Source organism: Centropristis striata, chromosome 1, assembly GCF_030273125.1.
Source record: "Centropristis striata isolate RG_2023a ecotype Rhode Island chromosome 1, C.striata_1.0, whole genome shotgun sequence".
Taxonomy (NCBI): Eukaryota; Metazoa; Chordata; class Actinopteri; order Perciformes; family Serranidae; genus Centropristis; species Centropristis striata.
The window spans coordinates 44722248-44747300 of record NC_081517.1 but is presented as its reverse complement, the minus strand read 5'-3'; the positions used below and the strand labels follow the sequence as shown (position 1 = coordinate 44747300).

The 25053-nt window shown below is 40.2% G+C and overlaps 1 protein-coding gene across 2 annotated transcripts in view; it reads right to left on the bottom strand.

Annotated features, from left to right (window-relative positions):
• The window catches only part of LOC131979622 (axin-2-like), a 29839-nt gene extending 5027 nt beyond the window's left edge, over nucleotides 1–24812 (bottom strand). Inside the window, exons 1-10 of one of the 2 annotated variants that reach the window (XM_059343687.1) lie at nucleotides 24289–24812; nucleotides 21889–22890; nucleotides 17182–17322; nucleotides 10840–10942; nucleotides 7326–7466; nucleotides 4586–5004; nucleotides 3638–3787; nucleotides 3310–3543; nucleotides 2370–2444; nucleotides 1008–1133 (exon numbers count right to left, since the gene is read on the bottom strand). In XM_059343687.1, the coding sequence (XP_059199670.1) occupies nucleotides 1008–1133; nucleotides 2370–2444; nucleotides 3310–3543; nucleotides 3638–3787; nucleotides 4586–5004; nucleotides 7326–7466; nucleotides 10840–10942; nucleotides 17182–17322; nucleotides 21889–22778 (2279 nt within the window). In that variant the 5' untranslated portion in view covers nucleotides 22779–22890; nucleotides 24289–24812. Of the gene's footprint in view, nucleotides 1–1007; nucleotides 1134–2369; nucleotides 2445–3309; nucleotides 3544–3637; nucleotides 3788–4585; nucleotides 5005–7325; nucleotides 7467–10839; nucleotides 10943–17181; nucleotides 17323–21888; nucleotides 23309–24288 lie in introns of those variants that run through there. The other variant, XM_059343679.1, reaches the window with a different exon arrangement.
• Between the last annotated feature and the right edge of the window lie 241 nt (nucleotides 24813–25053).

Below are 25053 nucleotides of genomic sequence, written 5' to 3'. Positions count from 1 at the left end.
ATCAGAACCAGATGTGGGAAAAATTCACTCCAGAACCCCCTCTACCCCCCCCCTCCTCCCTCTGTAAGCTAATACAGTGGATCAGCCCAGTTTCTTTTCAACTATCAGGCTCCAGTGTTTCACACTCCCACTCAGCATATACAAGCACAATAACAAATGCACATACTGCAGAGAAGGATGTCTAAAAACCAGATAAAACAGTAAATCTGAGGGAAATGATCTTGCTGCATGGACAGATAATTTACCTTGACAAGATTTATTAAATTAAGATTATTAAATCTAGAAATAAGCATGTTGAACACTTAAAATAATAAATTAACTCTTAAAACCAGATAAAGTAAAGCTGCCAGCAGTGATGAACTGGTCCGAGCAGAGTGACCTGATGATTATTTGGTTCTTACCAAGATAAAAAACACTTTTTGTGTCTTTTTTTGGTGATTTTCTGCTAGTTTTTTTGTATCTTTTTTTGTGTCTTTTTTTGGTCATTTTGTGCCTTTAACGTCTTCTTTTGATCACAAAATGACCAAAAAAGAGAGTGCACTGAAAATTATTTGTTTCTTACCAAGATAAAAAAAAAACTTTTTGTGTCTTTTTTTGGTGATTTTGCTGCTTTTGTGTCGTTTTTGGTGGTTTTTTTTTTGTCTTTTTGTGTCTTTTTTGGGGGTCATATTACGTCTTTTGTTTCTTTTTTGGTCATTTTGTGCCTTTAACATCTTCTTTTATTCACAAAATGACCAAAAAAAGACAAAAATGTACAAAAGACATAAAAATTTAAGCTGCAAGCAGCAATGAACTGCCTTTAGATTTACAAGTGTTAGATAATTTATCTTGTTTTAAGAGTTAATTTCTTATTTTAAGTGTTCAACATGCTTATTTCTAGATTTAATAATCTTAATTTAATACTTTACTGTTTGATCTGGTTTTTAGACCTTTTTTGTAGCGTGCACATACAGCTGTGAAGACATATCTATCCGTGCATGTTGTGTGTTTTTAGTGTTTGTAATTACCGGTAGTTGCCTTTCTTGCTGAGCTGTTCCTTGAAGTGTCCCAGGGTGAGGCAGTGGGTCTTCATCATGCTGCGATAAGGAATCTCCTCACCACAGAAGAAGTAGGTGACCACCAGCTCCTTGGACCTGAAACACACCATGACATCTGGTTTAAAACAGCTGCACTTCTGAGAGAAGAGTCAGGTTGTTGAATGAAGACAAAGAATCTTTGGAGGATAATTAATTAAGGACGCCAGCAGACAGCTGGCTCACCCAGGGGTCAAGTAATTAGGACTAAAAGAGGCTTCAGAGTCAGGTGGCTGCAGCTCCACATCAAACACACAATCATCCAACAACACATGTATGAAAGGGAACGATAACCCTCTGGAGTCTCCAAAAGCTCCAAATCATGACTTCTTCATGACATCCAGACAAAAAAAGATACAAAATGACTAAAAAAAGACACAAAATGACCAAAATAAGACAGAAAAAGACACAAAATGACAAAAAAAGGCACCAAATGGCCAAAAAAATGGCACAAAATAACCAAAAATAGACACAAAATGACACAAAAAGACAAAAAAAAGATACGAAATTACAAAAAAAGATAAAAAATGAGTAAAAATGAAACAAAATGACTAAAAAGAGACACAAAAAGACGAAAAGAAATGACCAAAAAAGATACAAAAATGACACGAAATAACAAAAAAGAAACAAAATGACTAAAAAAAGACACGAAAAGATACAAAATGACTAAAAAAAAGTAACAAAAATGACTAAAAAAAGACACAAACAGAAACAAAATGACCAAAAAAGACATAAAAAGACACAAAATTACCAAAAAGGACGCAAAATGACAGAAAAGACACAAAAAAGACACAGAAAAGACACAAAATGACCAAAGTAGACACGAAAAAGACATGAAATGACAAAAAAAGATACAAAATGACTAAAAAAAAAGACACAAAATGACCAAAAAAGACATGAAAAGGATTAAAAAATGGACCAAATAGCCCTATAAGACTCCATAGAGTTAAGACATCTTTGTTGGGCTCCAGTGGTGAGTGTGTGTGTGTGTGTGTGTGTGTTGGGAGACGGGTGGGTAGTTAGGATTCCGTATTAAAGCATGTTTAATCTTAAATGATTAAAAAGCGAGAGAAGAGGAGTTCAAAGACATCGCTATGCTGACTCACAACATCTCTCTTTGAAGGGGAGAGCGAGAAAATCTGAGAGGAAGAGGCTGAAAACAAGCTGCGAGAGAGAGAGAGGGCTCATAAAGTGTCTAAAGTGTGAAATCTGGAAAACTAGAAAGCAGTTTAAAAGGGAAATGAAGAGAAGTAGAGGTATAGAAACAAAGAGAGGACTGTGGATAGATTGACTTACTCGTCTGGTGTGGGAGCGTTGCTGGCTGCAGGGCTGTTTCTGTCTCTCTGAAGGCTGCTGGCTGCTGTTGAATGCCTGTTAAATCACACACATCACTGATTAAACAATCATCAGATCAATATCAAAGACACCATTTAATATGAGCAACCAGATGAGGAATATGTGCGATTGGCAGGTTTGGCTTTGCAGCTGCATCTCAATAAATTAGACTTGGATCATATTGACCAAAAAAGACACACATTGACCCCAAAAAATACAGAAATTGACCAAAAAATGACATAAAATGACCAAAAAAAGACACAAAATGACAGAAAAAAAGACACAAGTGACTAAAAAAGACAAAAAGTGACCAAAAAAAGATACACATTGACCACAAAATGACCAAAAAATATGTGAAATGGCCAAAAAAAGACACAAATTGAACAAAAAACGTAACATTCTTGAAGACTTATCGAGTCCATCTATATGACTTAATACTTGGTTGGAGCTGTTTGACTTGAACTACTGGAAATGGACTTTTACATAGTATTTCAATGTATTGAGATGATCCTGTAGATACTGTTGGGGTCAAAAAGACACAAATTGACCAAAAAAAGATACAAAATGACTAAAAAAAGAAACAAAATGTCTAAAAAATGAAACAAAATGACCCAATAAGACACAAAAAAGGCACAAAATGACAAAAAAAAGATACAAAAAGACACAAAAAGACAAAAAAAAGGCATGAAATTACCAAAAAAGATACAAAATGACAAAAAAAAAAGAAACAAAAATGACTAAAAAATTAAACAAAATGACCAAAAAGACACAAAAAAGACACAAAATGACCAAAAAAGACACAAAATGACCAAAAAAAGATACAAAATGACAAAAAAAAAAGACTTTTCATCATATTCTGATGTGTTGAGCTGCAGCTGTAGATGTAAAGATGTGGTCCTACCTTTGTTTGGGGGGCTTGGAGACCTCCTCCAGTCTGCGGCAGGCCTCCTCCAGCTGGGCCAGGGTGTTGGGCGGGGGCAGGGGGGGCATGGCGGGGTCCTGGATGAAGGGGTGTCCTGGGTGGTGCCCGCGGAGGTGGGCCCCACTACCAATACCCCCTCCCCCCCAGGAGGAGTGGGTCCGGCCGGGCGGGGTCTTGGCGTCCAGTGGGTTGGACTTCTTTAGGCCTTGAGTGCTGTTAGAATAAAAAAACGGTTGATTTATCACATGAACCAGGACCTGGAGACACTCGTGTTGTGTTGTACAGGTGATTCCTGACCGTCTCGTACCTGTGTGGCTTGTGCTTGCCCTGCCTCTCGCTCTCCAGGATCCACTGCCAAACATTCTGCGAGCGGTCGGTGGCGTCGAGGGGAAGGCGTGGCGAGGACACGCCCTCATCGGAGGCCTTGATGGGCCGTCTGGACAAAGTGCTGCAGCGACTGGAAGAAGAAGAAGAAGTGGCAAGCAAGGTTATTATAGTGAACGAAAACTCACGAAATAACAAAAACTTTGTACACTACTAACTAAAACTAACTGATGAGATCCCGTTTATAGTATTTTATGCGCAGAAATGTGATGTATACGTTGGAAATATAACTTTATTTGTTTAAGAAAGAAGTATATATTTGTTTGGAAACGTTATAATAAACTCAGTTAATTGATATGCGGAAACTGGACATTTCATTTGTTCGCGTAAAACACTATAAACGGGATCTCATCATACTAGTGGCATCTTTGTTGAGTAGCAATCGGGTCACTACACTAACACTAAAACTAATAAAAACTAAACTAAAACTAAGCATTTCAAAAACTAAAAACTAACTAAAACTAACTGAATTTGAAAAAAACAACAAAAAAAACAATGAAATGAAAACTAAAACTAATGAAAAATCCCAAACTATTATAACTTTGGTGGCAAGTTAGGACCAAAGATAAAGATAAGGGCAGCTTTACCACTAGGGAAAGTGAAGAAATCTACAGTTTAAGAGTCATTTTGTGTCTTTTATGGTCATTTTGTGGGTTGTTTAGGTCAATTTGTGTCTTTTTCTGGCCATTTTGTGGTTTTATTTTCTGTCATTTTGTGTCTTTTTTGGTCATTTTGTGGGTTTTTTGGTCATTTTGTGGGTGTTTTTTGGTCAATTTGTGTCTTTTTTTGGCCATTTTGCATTTTCTTTTCTGTCATTTTGTGACTTTTAATGCACAACGCTGACTAGAAGAGAACTAGCAGTTAGACTCACGCAGGGGTGAAGTCGGAGTAGTTGGCGCCCCCTGGAGGGCAGAGGCACTGCACGCGCTGAGCCGCCTCGGCCTCGATCTGCTCCTTGGTCCTGGGCCCAGCGTGGTGGTGGTGGATGTAGTGGTGGTGGATGTGCTTGGTGGACTGCCTGCCTGTCATCAGGACCTTGGGGGCCCCGGGATAAGCACCGAAGAAGGGCCCGTGGTGGCCCCCGGAGGACACCAGGGCGTCCGTCCGGTCCGGGGAACGCGAGCGCGGCGAGTGGCGGATCACACCTGGAGACTGGCAGCCAGGTGTCTTCAGGACTCGGGACAGGTGCTCGTCCAGGATGGCCTGAGGGTCTTCCTCCCCAGACGGCAGCAGGGGGTGGTGGAGACAGCCACTGTTTGTCAGGTCGCCTGTCTCCTCCCGTTCTTCCTCCTGGAAAAGGCAAAAGACAGAATAAAAAGTTAACCTATGGAATCATGGAATACCTTTTCCCATCTGGCAAAGAACTCCATCTCTATAAAATGTTTCTAAAGATGTCTAAAAGCTCATTTAACTGCTGTTTTAAAATTCTAATTTACACACAAATGCACTTTTATATCATGTTAATTTTTGTTTTTTATTGTTTTTGTTATTGTCATTATAACTTGTTGATGTTATACATATGTTTTTTCCATTATCAGTTTATTACTGCCTCTCCCTGCACTTTACACTATATGTTATCTTTGTCATTGTATGTAATTCTAACTGTGCAAATAAAATAAACCTAAACCTAAAACCCTTTATCGGGTGAAGAAGCATATTTGGTAACTTCAGTTGGTAATATTTCGACAATAAAGTTGCAAATTTACTAGATTAAAGTGGCAAATCTACAAGAAAAAAAGTTGCAGATTTAAGAGCTTTAAAGGGGCAAATCTGTGCAAAAAAAGTCACAGATTTACAAGAAAAAAAGCTACTTTTTTCTCGCAGATTCACCACTTTAAATCTCAGAAATCTGTGCATTCTCGTAAACTTTTTTCTCAAAATATTACCCCCCTCCCCCGGGTCTATCTGTTTTTTATTTTACACATTCTGGCTGTTTGTAATATCCTCCAATATTCTCTCGGGTTGAAATTTAGAATTTGCAAGTATCTCAATGAGTGTTACCCTATTAAGGGTTAAGGCAATTGACAAAACATTCACACAGTCACATGTGGGAGAGGCAGCAAGCAGAGGAATTTATGTCTCAACTTACACCAACTTATATCTATCGTCCTCTGAAGTCAGTGAGAGCAAACGCCTGGATAACTTGATTTGAGTTTCCTTTTTGCCGCACTGTTATCTTCGCTAACAGGCTTTGGGTGCGCTTCATCTATAATGCAGAGTGTGCCTGTGCTTCACAAAGAGACTGGCACTACACATACTCAGCAAACGTGCCACTGGAGAGTAGCTAAGTGCTAACTATTTGAAGGAGCTTCAAGTGTGTCTAGAAACATAAGTTTGAAAGTTCCTCCAGATGAAGAAGTGGTGGAGGACAGAGAGGAAAAAGGGAAGAAGTAGCTAAACCAAGACAGACTTTCAAATCCCTCGGTCTTTTCCCTGTTCTTCGACATGCTAAAGCTGGCAGAAAGGCTTTTGTAGCGCAATATGGAGCCTTCGTGCAGAGTTGGAACTTGGATACAAGTTAGAATTTCCAAGTAGCAGCCATGTTTAACCCTGTAAGACCCAGTGTGTTGCAGAATTACAACAATTTTGGTTATCCCCCCCCAAAAACTTTGTTGATTCAACCACATTACCATGATCATTGGGTCCTATGGTTTGTACTCACAATGTGATTGGATCCATCATTTGTACATAAGGCCCGCCCTCAGGTCAAGAAGTCACACAACCTCCAATTTTTTGATCGAGCAACATCCCTTTAACACTTAATAGGACAACCATTGAAATACTTGCAAATTCCAAATTTCACAAAAAGACACAAAATGACCAAAAAAGAAACAAAAGACGTAAAATCATCACAAAAAACTGTAAAACACCCAAAACAAAAGACGCAAAAACTCTGCGATAATCATTGAAATACTTGCAAATTCCAAATTTCAACCCTGTGTTTCTGTTGTTAGGCGAGGTTACCGCTAGGTGAGGTTACCGCTAGGTGAGGTTACCACTAGGTGAGGTTACCGCTAGGTGAGGTTACCGCTAGGTGAGGTTACCGCTAGATGAGGTTACCTCTAGGTGAGGTTACCTCTAGGTGAGGTAACCACTAGGTGAGGTTACCGCTAGGTGAGGTTACCGCTAGGTGAGGTTACCGCTAGGTGTGGTTACCTGTGTATACTGCAGGAGGGATGTTACACATGTCCTTATTCTCACGATATAGTCTTTATTTTTAAACTTTCTATCGTGATTTTTCGATTAAAATAAATGAATAAACATTTAATGTAGCCCTTATTTAGTTGTTTTTGTCCCACTAATTAATTAAATGCTGACTCGTCTATATTTAACACATTAGATTTAGTACGTCCCTTAAAATCAAGAGGGCTTCCGACCCCCGTGGATCTTTGGCGCCCCCCTGTTAGGAATCGCTGATCTAGAGGGAACCCATTCATTTTTTGCACCTGTAAAGGACAGCCAATAAGGCACTCCCTCTCGTTTTCACCACTCTAGAGGCACTTTAGCGCACTTTTTCAACCATGGAGGCATGAGGGGGGTTAGGGCTAGGGTTAGGGTTAGGGTTGCCCCCTCTTTTGAGTCCGCCACTGGGTTTTTGTGTGGATGCGTACCTCCTGAATCTGCTGCAGCCTCTCCTCCAACGAGCTCATGGTGTCCTGCTCTCGCTTCAGCTTCTCCAGCCGCGAGATGAGCTGGGCGGCGAAGGCCGAGGGCTCCACGGGGGTCATCTCCTTCGGCAGCCGGTGCGTCCTCTGCAGGGGCAACAACACAACAGAGAGGGGAGGGGGTTAGGAGGCTTTAGTGTGTGTGTCGGAGTGTTTTTGACGGATGCAATATGTTGCATTAATCCACTGTTTCGATCTTGTTCCAAGAAAAACCCTGCTTCTCTTCCAAAAGCCCTAATCCAGATGCCCTTGCCCTGGAGCTAACCTGAACCTTATCCCGTCCTAGATCTTCTCATGCCCAGTGCCCTTGGCAGTGCCAGGCTGCAGGGTGAGGGGGGGGGAAGGGGGGGAGAAGAAGGGGGTAGCAATGGCGGGGTAGCAGTTGGTCTCGCTCGGAGGGGAGGCCCCCTGCCTGCACCCTCTGTATCCCGACCAAGCCATCAGCCAGGCAGCCTCTGAAGTCAGCACACTTCAAAGGGCCCTTGTCAAACATCAAACGCACACTAGGGGTGGGAGGGACACGCAGCTTTAAATCTCCGAATAAAAGCCAGATATCGACAGAGAGTGAGAAGAGGAAAGGGGAAGAAAAAAAGGGGAGAGAGGGGGACAAAATTAACAGCATGAAAAAAAAAAAAAAGAGGGAGAGGAAGAGGATTGAGATGTGCGTCGGTGAAGTGGCAATGGTGGCAGAGAGAGCGAGACAGAAAAGAAAAAGGAGGAGGGGGAAAGAGGATAGAGGAGTCAAATACTGGGAAGATCTGAAGGGAAGTAGTAATTTATTTCCCGGCTGCATGCAGGGCAGCTCAGAGGTACTCTAGTCACATTATCCTCCTTTTTCTTTAACTATATGCACCGGCTTCTCTCTCTCTCCCTTTCTTACTTTTTTGTTATTTGGCACACTGGCTTTCTTGATTTTGACTCTTTTTTTTGTTGTTCCTCTCATCTCTTTGTAGACACGATGAAGGGAAGAAGAAGAAAGGCAAGCAGAGCTGCTGGCAAAGGAGCGCCAGCCCTGCACGGGGCCCCCGCTGCCTGGGGCTGGTGCATCATGGGAGACAGAGCCATCTCCAAATCAGGAGGGAGACATTAAAGGAGTGCAAGTGGGAAAGGAAAAGAGAGAGGGAAAAGAGAGAGAGAGAGAGAGAGAAAAAAGGCAGAACAGACAACACAATTGTCAATTGCATGCACACAACTCTTCCACATACACATACCTGTGTTTGGATATGGAGACAAAAGAATTTCACGTTTATTTTCTCGCCTCTGACAGACCCACCTCCTAACCTGCTAGAATCTGCTCTAACCTAGTTCCACAACAACTTCCTCAGGTGAACAAAATCTCAAATTCATTGCACATAAACCGTATGACCCAAATACTAATAGGACCAGATATCAGGCTGGGATTGAATAGTGATGTGCCTCCGATTCATCTGCTAGCTTGTAAACTGGAGTTTTGGTCATTTTAGCCAGTAAAATGTATTGAGTATGTGCTTATGTTGCAGAGGATTTCTTTTTGTTTTCTCCTCCACTCTCACGTTATGCTTTATTTCTTTTCTTTTATCCTTTTATCCCTGTCCTGTCCACCCTTTTGTCATATTATATGTATGTTATGTATATGTTTGGACAGGTTGATGGCTAATTTTGTTGTCCTAGTACTTGTTACTCTGTGCAATTATAATAAACACAATTCTGATTCTGATTTTGAGTTCAAAGAGTAATCTTAATGTTGAATTTCATCATTATTGCAATGTCCGTAACCTATGCTAAAACCATAGCAATAATTTAGCCAGTAAAGTTTATTGAGTATGTGCTTATGTTGCAGAGGATTTCTTTTTCTTTCTCCTCCACTTTTACGTTATGCTGTATTTCTTTTATTTTATCCTTTTATCCCTGTCCCGTCCACCCTTTTGTCATATTATATGTATGATATGTATATGTTTGGACGGGTTGATTGCTAATTTCGTTGTCCTAGCACTTGTTACTCTGTGCAATTACAATAAAGACAATTATGATTCTGTTTCTGAGTTCAAAGAGTAATCTTAATGTTGGATTTCATGCTATATTTCTTTTCTTTTATCCCTGTCTCCCTTTTGTCATATTACATGTGTGTTATGTATATGTTTGGACGGGTTGATGGCTAATTTTCTTACTTAAAGTACTTGTTACTCTGTGCAATTACAATAAATGCAATTCTACTCAAAGAGTTATCTTAATGTTGAATTTCATGCTGTATTTCTTTTCTTTTATCCCTGTCTCCCTGTCCCGTCCACCCTTTTTGTCATATTATATGTGTGTTATGTATATGTTTGGACAGGTTGATGGCTAATTTCCTTGTCCTAGTACTTGTTACTCTGTAATAATGATAAAATTCAACATTAAGATTACTCTTTGAACTGAGAATCAGAATCGCTTATCGTTACCTATGCTAAACCCACAGCAATATTGTCACATTATATGTGTGTTATGTATATGTTTGGACGGGTTGATAGCTAATTTTCTTACTTAAAGTACTTGTTACTCTGTGCAATTACAATAAAGACAATTCTGATTCTGATTCTGAGTTCAAAGAGTAATCTTAATGTTGAGTTTCATCATTATTGCGATGTCCGTTACCTATGCTATATTATTAGCAATAATTCATGCATAAAACATATGAAGCTATGACACTCTGTGACATCCTGCAGTCACTGAGACTGAATACAAAGATGACAACACAAGTTTATATTTACAGCCCTACAGAAGCTACTGGGAAGGGGGGTAAAGGGGGAACGGGGGGGCTTGAAACAGCAGAAGAAGAAGAGAAGTGGTATGCAAATCCTGCCTTTCATTTACCCTGACTTTTATATGAAAACGAGCTGGGGAATGAAATATAGTATTCTGTCACAACATGAGCTGTGAAAAAAATAAAATAAAATAAAGCACAACTCCTCGAGGGAATCAGGACCCAGTTGTCTGTCAGCGTTGTAAAAGTTTGAGCTTAGCAGATTACAAAAAAAGGAAAAACACAGTGAGACAGGAAGTAGAAGTTAAGGAAGTAGGACTTACAGGAAAGTGGGGTAGTGTTATCTGGCCATTGATCTTGACCAAGATTTTTGCTGATTTTTTGTGTCTTTTTTGTGATTTATTGTCTTTTTATGGTGTTTTATTATCTTTTTTTTTGTCTTTTTGTGTATTTTTTGGGTGATTTTACGTCTTTTTTGTGCCTTTCACATCTTCTTTTGGTCACAAAATGAGCAAAAATGACCAAAAAGTGTATTTTTATGGGGTGATTTTGCACCTTTTGTTTCCTTTTTTGGTCATTTTATGTCTTTTTGTGTCTTTTTTTGCTGATTTTTGGGTGTTTTATTGTCTTTTTTGGTGTTATTTGTGTCTTTTTTGTGGTGATTTTACGTTTTTTGTTTCTTTTTTGGTCATTTTGTGTCTTTCTTTGTGTCTTTTTGTTTGTTAAGGAAGGAGGACTTACAGGAAAGTGGGGTAGCGTTATCTGGCCATTGATCTTGACACTGCGGTGCATCTCTCGCTGGAGCTGCTTCTTAGTGCCCACTTTATATGGAGGGATTCCATCTCTGCAAAAAACACAAAAACAAAGACATAGCATGTTTAGATTTTGTGCAAAAAAGGCAGCCAAAGACCTGCTAAAAAAACAATACAAGCATGTTTAGATTTTGTGCAAAAAAGGCAGCCAAAGACCTGCTAATTACTCTCATTTACAACCCATTTAGTCAATTATAAGCAACTATCAAGTAGATGTTATTTTCCCCCATTTATGCAACTCATTATTCAGGTCACAATACCTCCACACCAACTGTTGGTGCATTAGCGACATTAGCCGATCTTTGTGGAGAAAGAGCCCTTTGGAGGCAGTTGATCATTGAAGTGACCGACACAACACCACCCAGTCACCACCCACTGGGCACATTACTGCTAAATCAAAAGGCCAGCGAGCCCTTGAAGCCACGGCAACAAAAACACATAACAAAACACACCGGGACAATGGTGGAGATATGCTAAACATCCCACTGAGGGCTTCAAAAGAAGAGCCCCACCGATAAGATTACATCAGTCCTTGTCAACTCTGACACCGCACTGCAAAAAAAGGTGGCTGAAAACAAGTAAAAACAGTAAATCTGATGGAAATGATCTTGCTGCATGGACAGATAATAAGATTTCTTAAATTCAGATTGTTAAATCTAGAAATATGCATGTTAATATAAGATATTAACTCTTAAAACAAGATGAATTGAAGCTGCAAGCATTATTTTTGTGTCTTTTTTTGGTGATTTTGCAGCTTTTGGGTCTTTTTTTTGCAGATTTTTGCATCTTTTTTTGTGTTTTATTGTCTTTTTTTGGTGATTTTATGTCTTTTGTTTCTTTTTTAGTCATTTTATGTCTTTTAGTGTCTTATTTGTGTCTTTTTTTGGTAATTTTGTGCCTTAAACATCTTCTTTTGGTCACAAAATGACCAAAAAAAGACAAAAAATGTACAAAATGTTTTAACCCTTAATAGGACACTCATTGAAATACTTGCAAATTCCAAATTTCAACCCTAGAGAATATTGGAGGATATTACATACAGCCAGAATGTGTAAAAAAAACATACAGACAGGGGGAGGGGGTAATATTTTATGAAAAAAGTTTACTAGATTTAAAGTGGTGAATCTGCGAGAAAAAAAGTTGTGTTTTCCCCACTTTTTTCTCGTAAATCTGTGACTTTTTTCACTCTGAAATGTGACTTGCAGAAGTTGTTTCGGGGGAATAAACAGGAAGAAAACAGCTCCATTGTGCAGCAGCATCATATTATTTGAATATTTCTCCTGCTGCCCTTGTCCCCAGTTCATCTCTCTGCACCTCTAACTGATTTTATGAAACAGGAAGCTTCTTCCTCTCTCATTCGAGGGAACAATTTGATTAGTGTGTCCTTTTACAGTGGTTAAAAGGCACACTGCACATTTGAATCTCATTTCCCAGATAAAGAACAAGAAGAGGAGGATTTGGGAAGGGTTGGGTGGGGGGGTGGAGGAAGAAGAAGGGGTGTGGGGGGGGATTTTTTTCTCTTTTTGCTTATATCTTATTTATGGATTTACTTGGACGCTGGGGAATGCTGCTGCACCAACTTCAAACATTACCTTATCTTACAAACCAGCCTTTTGATGTTGCTGAGATCAGAGGCTCACAGCACAGCGCTTGCCAAACGAAGATGGCAGCGGGTGCATATGTGCATGAGTGTGAGATTTCAAAGAGGCAGCAGAAAAAGTAGCGTTTGGGCTAGGTCAGACACTTCTGAGCAGCCAAAACGGCCAAGATAATTGGCCCAGCTTAAGTGGCAGCTGACTGGAAAAGCTAGCTAGCAGACACAGATTGAAAAACGGAGAATAAGATTCCCAGAATAAATGCTTAATTGTCCGGAGACTGCTGGTATTCCTAGCTCATACAGCTCTATTTTCATATTAATATATCAGAGCTGCAAAGACAGCAGCACTTAGCATTAGCCTGTTGTAGTTAGCGTGTATTACCTGTTCCTGAGTTTAGCATCTACACTGCAAAAAAGGTGTTTAAAAACCAGATAAAAACAGTAAATCTGAGGGAAATGATCTTGCTGCATGGACAGATAATTTACCTTGACAAGATTTATTAAATTAAGATTATTAAATCTAGAAATAAGCATGTTGCACGCTTAAAATAAGAAATTAACTCTTAACCCTTGTAGTCCCCATGTCTCTCTGTGAGGTCGTAGAACCACATGGATTTGTAATATTAAGAGAAAAAAGTTGCAGATTTACTAGATTAAAGTGGCAAATCTACAAGAAAAAAAGTTGCAGATTTAAGAGATTTAAAGTGGCAAATCTGTGCAGAAAAAAGTCGCAGATTTACGAGAAAAAAGCGAAAAAAACACCTTTTTTTCTTGTAGATTCACCACTTTAAATCTCATAAATCTGTACATTTTTTCTCCTAGATTTGCCACTTTAATCTCGTAAACTTTTTTCTGAAAATATTACCCCCCTCCCCCGGGTCTGTATGTTTTTTTACACATGTAATATCAAGTCAAAGTTTATTTATAGGCATTTAAAAACAACCTCAGTTGCCCAAAGTGCTGTATGTACAGTTATTAAAATAGAATAAAATCATACACAAATACTTATAAATAAAAATATCCAATATTTGTTCCCTCAAATGAGAGAAGAAGAAGCTTCCTGTTTCATAAAATCAGTTATAGATAGATAGATAGACAGATAGATAGACAGATAGACAGATAGATAGATAGATAGATAGATAGATAGATAGATAGATAGATAGATAGATAGATAGATAGATAGATAGATAGATAATCACAGTAAAAGCGTCTTATAATTGAGGCCTACTACTAAAATCAATGCTTCACCAACTGCTCCCTGGAGACTACAAGCCATCATCCCTGAAGGCGCAGGAAGAAACACAGGAAACTCTTCAAAAGTAAAACTCAACAGCCCAGAGGAACTGAGTAGAGGCGCTAACAAGAAGCACAGACTAAGTGGCAAAAAATAAAATAAAAACACCGTTCCCACACAAAGCTGGCAACTATTCTACCACTAACTATGTTTTTATTAGGGTTGGAAGAAAAGTATCGATACTCAAAAAAAGTATCAATACTAAAACGCTGTATCCAGATACGATGCCTGTTTTCAAAAGTAGCGATGAAAAGTGTTATTTTCTCTCTTGAAGTAGAGAAAAGTCGTTATTGTTTACAACACAAGATAGACACAATACAACCACGAACAACCACAGTAAAATAAATCAGACAAAACACACCACAACAAACAACACAAGACACGCATACATACAGTTTTTTGTTGTTTTGTTTGTTTTGTTTGTCTGTTTTCGCTGTGTGGCTTTGTACTGGTGTATCGTCATTTTCATCGTTGTTGTTGTTGTTCTTTATATTATTCTATGTGTGTTATTTGTGGGTACATTATGTCTAATTTGTAAATATGTTTCTGAATTGTGTTTTAGTGTCTTGTTTTCATATTGTGGCTCTTAATAAGTAATCCACAATCCTTTTTTGTTTATTCGTTAATAAAAACGAAAAAAAAAGTACCAGTAACCTGTGGTTCTGTTAATTTTTACATGTTGCATTTTTCTTGTTAAAAATATTTCTGTTATCGAATATTTTCCTGAGTATCGGTATCGAGTTGAAAATTTTAGTATGACGACAACCCTTGCTGATTTTTGCATCTTTTTTTGGCGTTTTATTGTCTTTTTTTGTCTTTTTGTGTCTATTTTTTTTGCTGATTTTACATCTTTTGTTTCTTTTTTGGTCATTTTTACATGTTGCATTTTTCTTGTTAATCATTTTGGGGTCTTTGTTTTTATCCTTGTAGTATCAAAAATGCTATCGAGTATTGAATATTTTTCTGAGTATCGGTATCGAGATGAACATCTTAGTATGACAACCCTAAAAGTTTTTTATCAATCTAAAGTGTCTCCTCGCTGGCCGGCGATGTGGCTCTCTTTTTTGGTGTTTTATTGACTTTTTGTGTCTTTTTTTTGGTGATTTTACATCTTGTGTTTCTTTTTTGGTCATTTTTACATGTTGCATTTTTCTTGTTAATAATTTTGGGGTCTTTGTTTTTATCCTTGTGGTATCGAAAATGTTATCAAGTATCGAATAATTTCCTGAGTATCGGTATCGAGTTGAAAATCTTAGTATTGTGACAACCCTTGCTGATTTTTGCATCTTTTTTTGGCTTTTTATTATCTTTTTTTTTGGGTGATTTTACGTCTTTTGTTTCTTTTTAGGTCATTTTTACATGTTGCATTTTTCTTGTTAATAATTTTGGGGTCTTTATTTTTATCCTTGCGGTATCAAAAATGGTATCGAGTATCAAACATTTATCGAGTTGAACATCTTAGAATGGTGACAACAACCCTAAAAGTTCTGATCAATCTAAAGTGTCTCCTGGCCGTCTTTGTCCAGGTCCTGAAGAGAAAACAGCCGAGGACTCTTTCATGGTTTCACGGCTTCCTTACTTTATGGGGATCTCCTATTCAGTTGTGCAAGTCATTTTCAAAGCAGCCAGCCACCCTCTTATCCCCCTAAGCTCCCCTCACCTAACAATAGGCTGAAAGCGATTCAGTTAAGCCCTTTATACTCCATGCACTTTATTTTCTCACTCCCTTGCACTTGGAGCCTTAGCACCCCTGCTATTGGCTGCAGAAGGCTGGAGGAGAGGAAGGTTTTTCGGGTGGGTTTGTGAGGTGATTTTTAAAAAAAAAAAATTTGGGGGGTGCCCTATCCAGGCCAGGGGGAGTTCCTCATGCCTCGTCCCTAAGGTCTAGAAATGAGTAACCCCTGTGAAAGCCTCACAGACACATGATCTCAGCACGCCGCAGAGGCCAGTGGCAGGAAACCGACCCACCATGTGAGTAAGCCTCCTTTCATTTGGTGCCAACATTTTTCAATGAGTTTGTCTTGAGGCCCGAATGGCCATTTCCCTCCCCAACCCCCCCCCTTCTCCTCTCCTCCAGCTCTTCAAAGGGAAAAAGCGATTAGATAATATGAAAAAAAACAAGTCTGTTGTGGCAGAAGGGTGGGTGGGATGGATACATTTCAACTTTGAGGAAAATGAGGCAACGCCCCCACCCACATCAAGACGTTCTCTGGGTTTTTTTTTTTTTTCTTCACCCTTCTCTCAAGCCTTCAACGCATCAGAATAAACTTCAAAAGGTCCTCAGACATAATGACTTTCCCAGAGTTATCTCCCCGGAGGCCCCCAGTAACAACTACACATTAATAGAATTACCTGGAGTCAATCATGGAGGAGAATTAAAACACATTACAGACCATTTACTCTGCAGCGCTGCAGGCCCCTGGCCCTCCAGAAGAAAGAGCTGAGACTGATGGACTACAAGGCCAAATATTTTCTTCTCGCCTCGAGACTTTTTCCTGGAAAGGTGCTCAGGCACGTTCAGAAACTATGGAAACAATAAGATTCAAAGCTGTGGCCAGGGTCAGCTGAGTGGGAATGGGCCTTTTGAAGTTATCAGGGTTGAGATTAAACTCACACTGCAAATTAGTTGTTTCTTGCCATGGTTTTTGTGTCTTTTTTTGGTGTTTTGTTGTCTTTTTTTGGTGTTTTTTGGGGATTTTTGTGTCTTTTTTTGGTCATGTTGTGCCTTTAACATCTTCTTTTGGTCACAAAATGACCAAAAAAGACAAAAAATGTACAAAAAAGATATAATTTAAAGCTGCAAGCAGCAATAAACTGGCCTGAGTAGAGTGCACTGACAATTATTTGTTTCTTACCAAGATTTTTGTGTCTTTTTTTGCAGATTTTTTGGTGATTTTACGTATTTTGTGTCTGTTTTTGGTGTTTTCTTGTCTTTTTTGCAGATTTTTTGTTTCTTTTTGTGTCATTTTTGGGGTGATTTTACGTCTTATGTTTCTTTTTTGGTTCTTTTGTGTCTTTTTTGTGTCTTTTTTTGGTCAATTTGTGCCTTTAACATCTTCTTTTGGTCAGAACATGACCAAAAAAGAGAAAAAATTTACAAAAGAGATAAAAATTAAAGCTGCAAGCAGTGATAATAGATGATTTAGATGTAGAAGTGTTAGATCATTTATCTTGTTTTAAGAGTTAGTGTCTTATTTTAAGTGTTCAACATGCTTATTTCTAGATTTAATAATCTTAATTTAATAAATCTTGTCAAGGTAAATTATCTGTCCATGCAGCAAGATCATTTCCCTCAGATTTACTGTTTGATCTGGTTTTTAGACCTTTTTAACAGTGCACGAATCAACTTAAAAACGTCAATAAAAAACCAAAGCACTTACACGCTACTGTCCGTCATGGACATGGAATCATCAGTCGTAGCATCGCTGGAGATCTCGCTGTCGTTGGCACTGGTGGCGGGGGCAAAAATGTAGCCGGAGTTGACAAAATACGGGCTGGCGGGGTCTCCTCGACGTAGGGACCTGACGGAAAACCCAAGAAATATTCTGTTTTAATGTGAAGTTATGGAGAGATAAATGTGATAAAGTTTTTACCCTTTATATCAGGCGAGGAACTATACTTGGTAACTTCAGTGGTTATCTAACTGGGTCCCCATGTCTCTCTGTGAGGTCGTAGAACCACATGGATTTGTAATATTTAGAGAAAAAAGTTGCAAATTTACTAGATTAAAGTGGCAAAACTATAAGAAAAAAAAGGTGCAGATTTAAGAGATTTACAGTGGCAAATCTGCGCGGAAAAAGTCGCAGATTTAAGAGGAAAAAGTGGCAAATCTACATGACAAAAAGTCGGAGATTTAAAGTGGCAAATCTGCGCAAAAAGGTCACAGATTTACGAGATTTAAAGTGGTAAATCTGTGCAAAAAAAGTCACAGATTTAAGAGATTTAAAGTGGCAAATCTACAAAAAAAGTTGCAGATTTAAGATATTTAAAGTGGCAAATCTGTGCAAAAAAGTCGCAGATTTTCTTGCAGATTCACCACTTTAAATCTCATAAATCTGCAAAATTTTTTCTCGTAGATTTGCCACTTTAATCTCGTAAACTTTTTCCTCAAAATATTACCCCCCTCCCCCGGGTCCATATGTTTATTTATAGAGCACATTTAAAAACAACTTCAGTTGCCCAAAGTGCTGTAAAATAGAATAAAATCATCCACAAATAGTTATAAATGAATAAAAACATCCTCCAATATTCTCTAGGATTGAAATTTGGAATTTGAATGCATTTCAATGAGAGTCCTCTTAAGGGTTAAAAAGAAAACGTGTCGGCTCGGAGTTGGAGTTTGCTTTGTTGACATTTTCCTTCAGATTTCTGTGATTCGAGTCACTTTCAGAAGACTTTGTGTCCGGAGGAATGTGTCAACAATATTAGACGGTGTGAGTTTTCTTTCATGTGTGTGTGATGGTTGGAGTGGGTGAAGTGAGCAGCCTTTTAGTGTGAATGAACAACAGCATTACCCTTCTTTTCCTCCCTTCTTCTGTCTCCACACCCTTTTGTTGTGCATGCTCCTGCACTTTCACTCTCTCTTTCCTTGGAGTGTTTTCTCCTCTTTCTATCTCTCTATCATCCACTCCGGGGCCCCTCCTTTACCCATTCTCCCCTTGCTCAACTGACTGGAAATGGGCCTTTTGAAGTTATCTGGATTGAAATTAAACTCACACTGCAAATTATCTGTTTCTTACCAAGATTGTTGTGTCTTTTTTTGGTGTTTAATTGTCTTTTTTGTGTCTTTTTTTGGTCATTTTGTGCCTTTAACATCTTCTTTTGGTCACAAAATGACCAAAAAAGACAAAAAATGTACAAAAGAGATAAAAATTAAAGCTACAAGCAGCGATGAACTGGCCCAAGCAGAGCGACCTGATGATTATTTGTTTCTTACCAAGATTTTTGTGTGTTTTCTTGCAGATTTTTTGCATCTTTTTGGTGTTTTATTGTCTTTTTTTTTCTTCTTTTTTTTTGTTGCTTTTACGTCTTTTTGTGTATTTTTTTTGGGTCATTTTGTGCCTTTAACATCTGCTTTTAGTCACAAAATGACCAAAAAAGACAAAAAAAAATACAAAAGAGATAAAAATTAAAGCTGCAAGCAGCAATAAACTGGCCCGATTTTTGTGTCTTTTTTGCTGATTTTTTGCATCTTTTTTTGCATCTTCTTGGTGTTTTATTGTCTTTTTTTTTTGCCTTTTTGTGTCTTTTTTTTGGGCGACAAAAAAAGACAAAAAAATTACAAAAGAGATAAAAAATTAAAGCTGCAAGCAGCAATAAACTAGCCCGATTTTTGTGTCTTTTTTTGCTGATTTTTTGCATCTTTTTGGTGTTTTATTGTCTTTTTTTTGGCGACCAAAAAATGTACAAAAGAGATAAAAATGACCCTTTTGTTGTGCATGCTCCTGCACTTTTCCCCACTCTGAAACACCACTCTCTCTCTCTCTTTCCTTGGAGTGTTTTCTCCTCTTTCTATCTCTCTATCAGCCCCTCCTTTACCCATTCTCCCCTTGCTTTCCTTTCTAAACTCTCTCTCTCTCTCTCTCTCTCTCTCTCTGTCTTTCTACTCTCTCCTGCTGTGTTGCATTCCTGTTTCAGTAGTGAAGGGGGGTGGACAAGGAAGAGGGAGGGAAGTAGAGGAAGGGGGAACTTGAGCTTTAGAGAGAGAAAGAGAGAGAGAGAGGGAAAAGGGGAAGGAGGGCCCCTTTCTTTATGAGAATGCCTTCTGCCGGGAGTGCTGAGAGGAGAACCCCAGCATGACTAAAGCCGTAGGCCCCAAGCACAAACCTGACCTTTGGAAGGTCCGCGCAAAGAGTCAGGTATTTAGCACAGCTGGGCTCTGAGCATGCACCCCCCACCCTCCTTCTCCTCCATCTCTTTTCTTTCTTTCTTTCTTTCTTTCATGATCCCCCCCTTCCTGTCTTTCCCCCCTTCTCTTGTCTCTCTCTCCAAAAGCATGTTAAGTCTCTGTCAGACGGATTCTTTTTTTTCTTTCTTCTTCAAAAAGAAGAGATAAAAGTGCAGGATAGAAAAGAAAAAGAGGAAAGGAAAACACCGACAATCTATAGCAGGGATGGGCAGTGAAAAAAAAAAGAAATCACGATTTTTTTTACATACTTTCAACATAACTTTCAGTGAAGTTTACTGTAAAAAAAAAAAAAAGACTCATTGTTTTGTTGTGATAGGTGATTGTTCAACTGTGAAATATCTAACCCAAAAACATTTCCCTCGTTAACAACTACCAGAATAAAATAACATCTTATTCTCAAGTACCAGCTATCAGAATCAGTTTTGAAAATCTACAATCAGTCATAAGTCTTAAAAAACAGGTTTGCAGTGGTGAAGAAGTGACAAAAAACTGCTGTAAACGATAGGAAAGCAAAAGAAATCTTCCTTTGTGGTTCTTTTTTATTCGCTTCAAACCTTTTGTATTCCTATTTATACTGTTAAACATGCATTTGAGCATGAAATATGTTCAGCTTCTGCACTGTAAACATATTTAAAATTGCAGTTTCATCATATTTGTTTAATGCACGCTCCTATATGTGGCCCTGTGGTAGTGAACATGATAAACTGTGGCCCCCTGCAGCATTTATTTAAGTTGCCCATCCCTGATTATTGCAAAGTGGTCTGTGTTTGGAGCTGCAGAACTGAGCTGAGGATGTTTTGTTGTTGTGTTTTTCTATCACTTTGGAGGGTTTTTTTCCTCAGAAAGAGGGGAAAAAGGAATCTGTGCAGTGGCAAAATTAGTTCCACATGTTTGAGATGGAAATTGGTTGACCTAAAGAGATGGTGAGGGGTTAGGGGGGGAGAGAGGGAGGAACAGGGGGCTCTCTCCCTCCACATTTTCTTTTTAGTGAAAAACAAGAATGCAGGGATCACACCAGGAAACCAGGAGATGCCCACATGTCAACAAACCCTGTGCTTATTGGCTCCTCACACAACATGAGTCCTCTTTCAAGCAAATGAGTAACTGTGCTGTGATGCTATCTGACATCTGCTCACATGAAAGATAAAACCCTCAAGGGAGTGTTTAAGTTGAGTTATTAGCCTTAATTAATTCCTTTTTGTTAACACTGTTATTAAAAATCATGCCGGGAAAGATTTCTATTCTCACTAAATGTTTAGTCGACTTGAAAAAGGAAGGTATGGATTATCTTTATTCTACTAAAGCAAAGTGTCAAACACATTCTCTAACCTCTTGAGGAACAATTGTGTCCAGATGTGAGGAGGATAAAGTAGAAAGGAGGAAAAACTTTTAAGCGTCCTTTGATGCAGGCTCATGCATAAAATCCAGTTTTTGAAAATGTTCCTGGCTTGAAAAGATTTCAGCTGTTGGACAATGTGTGGGACGAGCTCTTAAGATAAAAGCCCAAATGCTTTCCACAAACAGTTCTGCTTTCATCTCGCACCAAGAGAACAATATCTCCGCTTGGCAAAACACTGAAAGTTCTCTTAACTCTGCGTTGGCATTTCTTTTGAGTTCGGGAGATTTTGTGCAAGCAAACCACATGCAGCTATATAGTTTAGCAGCATACATATATATATATATATATATATATATATATATATATATATAGAAAAGGGAACATAGGGGCATAACTTTACAATAGAATTATACTTTTATTTCATGTAGCTGTAGCGGACACGAGGCTCGGTGTCTGATTTGGTGCCTGAACCGGAGGAAGGGTTTCAAAGCACAGGAAACTTGGGCAAACCAGCAGAGGGCTGCCTGCAAGACACCATTTACTTAAAAGGAAGGCTCAGATCCATTGATGTTTTGTACCCACCCCACCCCTCCACCCCTCCACCCCTCCAACCCCTTGACTAACTGCAAGGCAGGAGGGCACAAATATACAGGCATGTTCCTCTGAGACTCTTTGATCAAGTGCCTTTATCTCTGCGTTGTGCAATAACTGCTGCAGCCACATACTCACTGTAGTTTAACTAATGAAGGAATGTGATCACAAGGAGGGTAAAGCAGTGAATAATCTCATGCACGAGGCTGTAATAAGAGGTGTGCATGCTCTAAAGGTGAGTCTTCTTACCTGCAACTATTCTCAAGCACTTCAGCTGCTGTCCGGATGGTAGCAGTAGCCCTCAGGGTCTTCGCAGACAGTCCAACCACAGAGCTCAACGCTTTCGCCTTCAGGTCGTTACAACTCCACTCCTCTTCCTCAATTAGAGGAGGAAGGTATCCGCACATCAGCTTGAGGCTGCCGAGGCTGCCGTGGTTCATGTACGCCGCGTTCTCGCAGCCGGTGCGCACGTATTCGAGGTATATGTCAGAGGTCAAAAACATCTGGTAGGCGTTCTCCTCCATGTTGGACTGAATCTCCGTCTGTGCCTGGTCAAACATGGCAGAGTCGATCTGCTGCTTCTTAATACTATCCCTTATGAAGGTCTTGGTGGCGGGTTTCAGCTGCTTGGCCACGATGCTGTTGTTCTCGATGTACCGCTTGAAAATAACTTTGGCAACTCGCAGCGTTTTGGTATCCTTTAGGTCCATCTGTCTGAAGCCGTTGCAGGCGAACCAAAAGTCCAAAGTGTCCACGCAGTTCTCCCGCTCCAAGAAGGTCCTGAAGAGGTGAGCGCCGTCTTGGTCGCCCAGGAGGAAATGCAGAGACTTGGTCCACCGGACTAGGGGCGAGTCCGGGGACGCGCTGCCCTCCGGCTCCCCGAGTCCATCCTCGTTCCTCCGCGGCGTGGATCCGGGAGGAGGAGGAGGCGCGGCGATGGCGGCTGCTGCTGCTGCTGCTGCTGCTGCTGCGGCGGCTCCGGTGCCGGGGCTGTCTCTAACCTTACACTGGGCTCTCATTTTGGCAGCAGACCTGCTGGGGTTGTAGCATGACGCCTCTCCCTCCTCCCCCGGTACCGGAGGACGAGGAGCATCTTCTCGGAAGCTACTGCTGATGTGCTCCGTCAGCGCCCTGCTCATGGCTCCAGCTCCGGCTGCCGTGTGAGAGTGCCGTCGTGCCTCCACTGAGCTCCAGCCTTAATCCTCCTCACTCTCTAAAAGCAGCGGGGGAGCTTCTCAGCTCCTCTTCACTCTGAAACACAAAGTATTGATCTAATCAAAGCCAGATCCTGCTGAACTTCAAAGAAAGACATCAAGTAAACAGTCCCTTTCAAAACCCCTCGCCGGGTTCACAGAGAAAGGAAATATGAAAGGCTCTTTTCGTTTCATTTATCTATTTATAATCTAAATGAGAGATCAACTGCAGCCTACATTCTCTACGTGCATTGATCTGTCACATCAAAACACATTTTTACAAGAGTAATCATCTCGCACAGAATCACTCTTCACCAAAAACCCGATTCTCACAACTGTGGCTTACACGTGTTTTCCTAACGAGTCCATGTCACAGGCTTCAACTCCAATTAATTCCCAATCTGTTTCGGACGACCGTACCTACCCCTGTCTGCATCTCACACATACAGATCCGCTTCCACTCGGAGCCCACACTTGTCCTCAGCATGCCACGAATGTACAGACGAGTGGAAATGCATCTGATCTGCACCACAATGACCTTAAACGTTGTAATGTACGAGGGTAAAAAGCCCCGCGGGAACATCCAGCCGCTCATGCGTAAATATACGCGATCAATCGCCTTAATATCTGCACCAAGAAGCCTATTACAGGGCTGTGGTACAGCCGTGGCCCCGGTAACGTGTCCAAACTACCAAATAACGACAAAAAAGACACGATATTCATATTATAGTAAAGCCTCATTCAGAAGCTGCATCGTTTTTACCCAGCGCCAAACCTGGAGAGACTTGTTCCCGGACACGATCCGCAGCTAAAAAATGACATAAATTGTGACGCTTTTGCTACAAATGCTACATAATAATCATAATAATTCATGCAGGCGGTGTAACTCCACATCGTAACATAACTGAATGTGAAAAAATCCAAAGGATGAAGGCTGAATATGTGCGTAAAAACCAACCAACATACCATCGCAGAGCAGATCCAACAACCACAGTTAAAAAGTTGGAACTATTCCTCCGATTATAGTCTAATAGAGAAAATCCAAAAAACTCTCCAAGCAGTAATCCAGCAGCGCAGAAAGAAGAAGCAGCGATAAGAGACTATTTAAAGGCTGCTCCGCGGTGCCACATGTGTCCTGGATGTGTGTGTGTGTGTGTGCTGTAGTTTGATGTCTCCTGTCTGTCCCATTCAACAACTGACCTCAGAGTAGGCAGGCTCAGTCCCTATGTAGATCACTGGGGGTGTCAAAATGTGGAGGAGGTAACTAACAGAGGAGGTGGAGGGTGGAGGGTGGAGGGGGGCTCCGATTGAAGAATACATCCCACTTTTTTCCCAGCTAGAAGACGCACCACCCGACAAATATTCGGTTTTTTTTATATCTGAGCTACACATTCACACACACACACACACATACACACACACACAGACACACACATAAGCTTCTTATCTATCTCACCGTATTTCTCGCCCACAAACAAGAAACATAGCCCGCATTTCTCAACTTCAAAGCTCAGCAGCAGCACATCAAAGCGGCCATGAGAGGAGGAGGTCTGTGGAGCAGCTTCTCCAACTCACCATCCATGTTCCCCACCAGCTCCTCACTCAGTCAAGGAGTCCAACAACACGCACAAAACTGCGCTTATAACCGGCTCCAGTAATGTCCTTTAATGTCCTGTAATGTCCTGTAAATGTCCTCTCGTGTTGGACAAACGTTATAACGCGGCTGTGTATTACGGCAGAGCAGCGCTTCCTCCCCAGGTGGACTTTCTAGATCCTCCGGTTCTTTCTGAACCGACTGGGCTCAAGGTTTAACTGTGCACTTCAAAGTAACGAACCGCTGGCCTGGTCCCGGAAGATACATAAAACACAGCGTCTCATCTCCGCAGCAACCGGTGGAAAAACACACAATAAACCCGATTATTATAAAGATAAATACATTTAAACGTCTATATATGACTTATTATGATCCGTGTGACGTATTATAGCCAGCAAAAACACGCTCCTTAAACTTTTCTAGACCGGGGAAGGATTTAGTTGTTTGCCAGGACCTTATCAAAGAGAGGCGATCTGGAGCCGACTCCCCGAGGCTTTGAGCGTCACCAGTAAGTGATCCACCGCCAATAGTCTTATTCTACAGTCAGTCTGTCAGAGGAACACTTTCTACAGGAACACAAAGCAAACAAAAGCGATACTTTAGTTGCCTGTGGCCTCTGACAGTGAC